General features: G+C 30.7%; 1 protein-coding gene across 1 annotated transcript in view; it reads right to left on the reverse strand.

The window, feature by feature from the left end:
• grh (grainy head) overlaps positions 1-2500 on the reverse strand; it is a 189535-nt gene that overhangs the window by 26951 nt on the left and 160084 nt on the right. The window contains 2 exon segments of the mRNA XM_068391552.1: positions 578-672; positions 2326-2347. Coding sequence (XP_068247653.1) covers positions 578-672; positions 2326-2347 — 117 coding nt within the window.

Genomic DNA, 2500 nt, shown 5'->3' on the forward strand with positions numbered 1-2500 from the left:
TTACTATATATTATAATTTCTTAGAAACAAAGAACGATATCAAAAGGAGTTCCTTCGTGACGTCTATACCTACCATAAAACACACACACACACACACACACACACACACATATATATATATATATATATACACATATGCATATATATTTATTTACATATACATACAAACATATTTACAGAATATAAAGATAGATATTGTAAGCACTAAACAGTATGCCAAAAACACTTTTAGGACTTTAATAAGACCCTTTTAAGCTTCTAACGATTATGCTTTAGTATCAACCTCATTCATTGTAACCATGAAAAGCTTAACAAACTATTGGTATTAAATCCATTCAGATATAAACAGTATATCAAATATGTCCCTCATGAAGATGGCTATAAAAAATTACCATTTAAACAAATGACCTCAAAAAAAAAAAAAAAAAAAAAAAAAAATAAATAAATAAATAAATAAATATAAGGACACAACCCCTCCAATGTAAATAAATTTGTGCAGTAATCATTTACATCTTAAGAAAATTAGCTTTATAAGAAATCACCTGAAGATAATCTTAAATGATTGTTTGGTACATACCTTTGCTCCAGTCTCTAATGGGCTCCAATATACAACTATGGCGTTATGTGCTATTTCTTCTATGTTCCCAACAAGGCCGACGCTGTTCTTGGTATCTGCAAAAGATAATATATATGTCAGAGATTTCTTTAAGCTGAGAGAGAGAGAGAGAGAGAGAGAGAGAGAGAGAGAGAGAGAGAGAGAGAGAGAATGTTTTACCAATGAATATATTCAAGATCAAACGGACATTTGGCGAATATATTATTTAAAAATAACAAAAAATAAACATTAATTGTAATATAGATGATAATGATAATAATAATGACGATGATGATTATGTTCCTCTTCCTCATCATCATCACTTGCGTAAACGAGAGAGAGAGAGAGAGAGAGAGAGAGAGAGAGAGAGAGAGAGAGAGAAAGAGAGAGAGAGAGAGAGAGAAGGTTTTACCGATGAATATATTCAAGATCAAACGGACATTTGGCGAATATATTATTTAAAAAATAACAAAAAATAAACATTAATTGTAATATAGATGATAACGATAATAATAATGACGATGATGATTATGCTCCTCATACTCATCCTCATCATCGTATTCATTATCATCACTTGCATAAATACGAGGGAAAAAAAAAAAAGAAAAAAAAAATTGAAGGACATATTGAAAACGATCTGTGACTTTTCAATCAGTATCACTGATCAAGGTAACCAGGTGTAAGGCAAATGATATATAAAACCATAGAAATGATATTACAATGGCGATTTATAATAAGGATTTGGTGAATTGCCCTTATACACAATCAAATACTAATTATACATGTTTGTACTTTTATAAATCCCAAAGTTCTTGTATCTACAACACTTAATATATACGGATTATAAAAGATTATGCGATGAAGTATCTCTCTCTGTCTGTCTGTCTCTCTCTCTCTCTCTCTCTCTCTCTCTCTCTCTCTCATACACGCACACACACACACAAACAGTCGCCTAAATGTAATTAATAAGGGAAGAACTAATTGTTAATGAAACGGTATCATGTATAAATTACAAATATGAATAAACATGATGCAAAAATTAATTTGCAAAAAAAAAAAAAAAAAAAAAAAAAAAAAAAAAAAAAATTAGTTACTACAATCAGTACCATCTAACGCCGAGAAAAGAACATAAAAAAATACTTTGTTTCCACAACAGCTGTCAACTACAATTAGTTTTTAAAGGTATTCACCTCGATTAAGGACAATTTTACTCAAATTTCCCATATTGAAGTTCTGATTTGGTTTTCAAAAATTACATAATGTGAACGGTCTCTAAATTGAAATGAATTCTTTAAAATAAACTGTAGGGGCTTCTAGAACAAAACTCAGTACTAAATAATATGAAATATGTAATTTTAATATGAAATATGTAATTTCAAAATGATACCTACCACTGTTCACTAGTTAGAAAGACACTAGAGTACCCATAACGAACACAGTCGATTCGCGAAAGCTGCATAAAACACTGAATATCAAGGTAATTTTAAATTCCCAAATAAAGAATACTTAAACTGATATTAAGATGGAATTGAAGATGAACATGGAGGGTCCTTAATGCAAAAAATGTCAAAGGAGAGAGAGAGAGAGAGAGAGAGAGAGAGAGAGAGAGAGAGAGAGTGTGTGTGCGTGTAATTTCAAAACAATCTACCACTATTTACTTGACAGAAAAGACAGGAAAGAAACCCTCGTCTGGGAAACATACAAATCACTAAATATATAAGTAGTCTAACATTCCCCAATAACGAACACAAACTGATATTAAGAAAGGAATTGAAGAAGAACATAGAGGGTTCTTAATGCAAAAAAATGTCCAAAAGGAGAGAGAGAGAGAGAGAGAGAGAGAGAGAGAGAGAGAGAGAGAGACTGATATTAAGAAAGGAATTGAAGAACATAATGCAAAAAATG

The sequence above is a fragment of the Palaemon carinicauda genome, chromosome 18 (genome assembly GCF_036898095.1).
Source record: "Palaemon carinicauda isolate YSFRI2023 chromosome 18, ASM3689809v2, whole genome shotgun sequence".
NCBI lineage: Eukaryota > Metazoa > Arthropoda > Malacostraca > Decapoda > Palaemonidae > Palaemon > Palaemon carinicauda.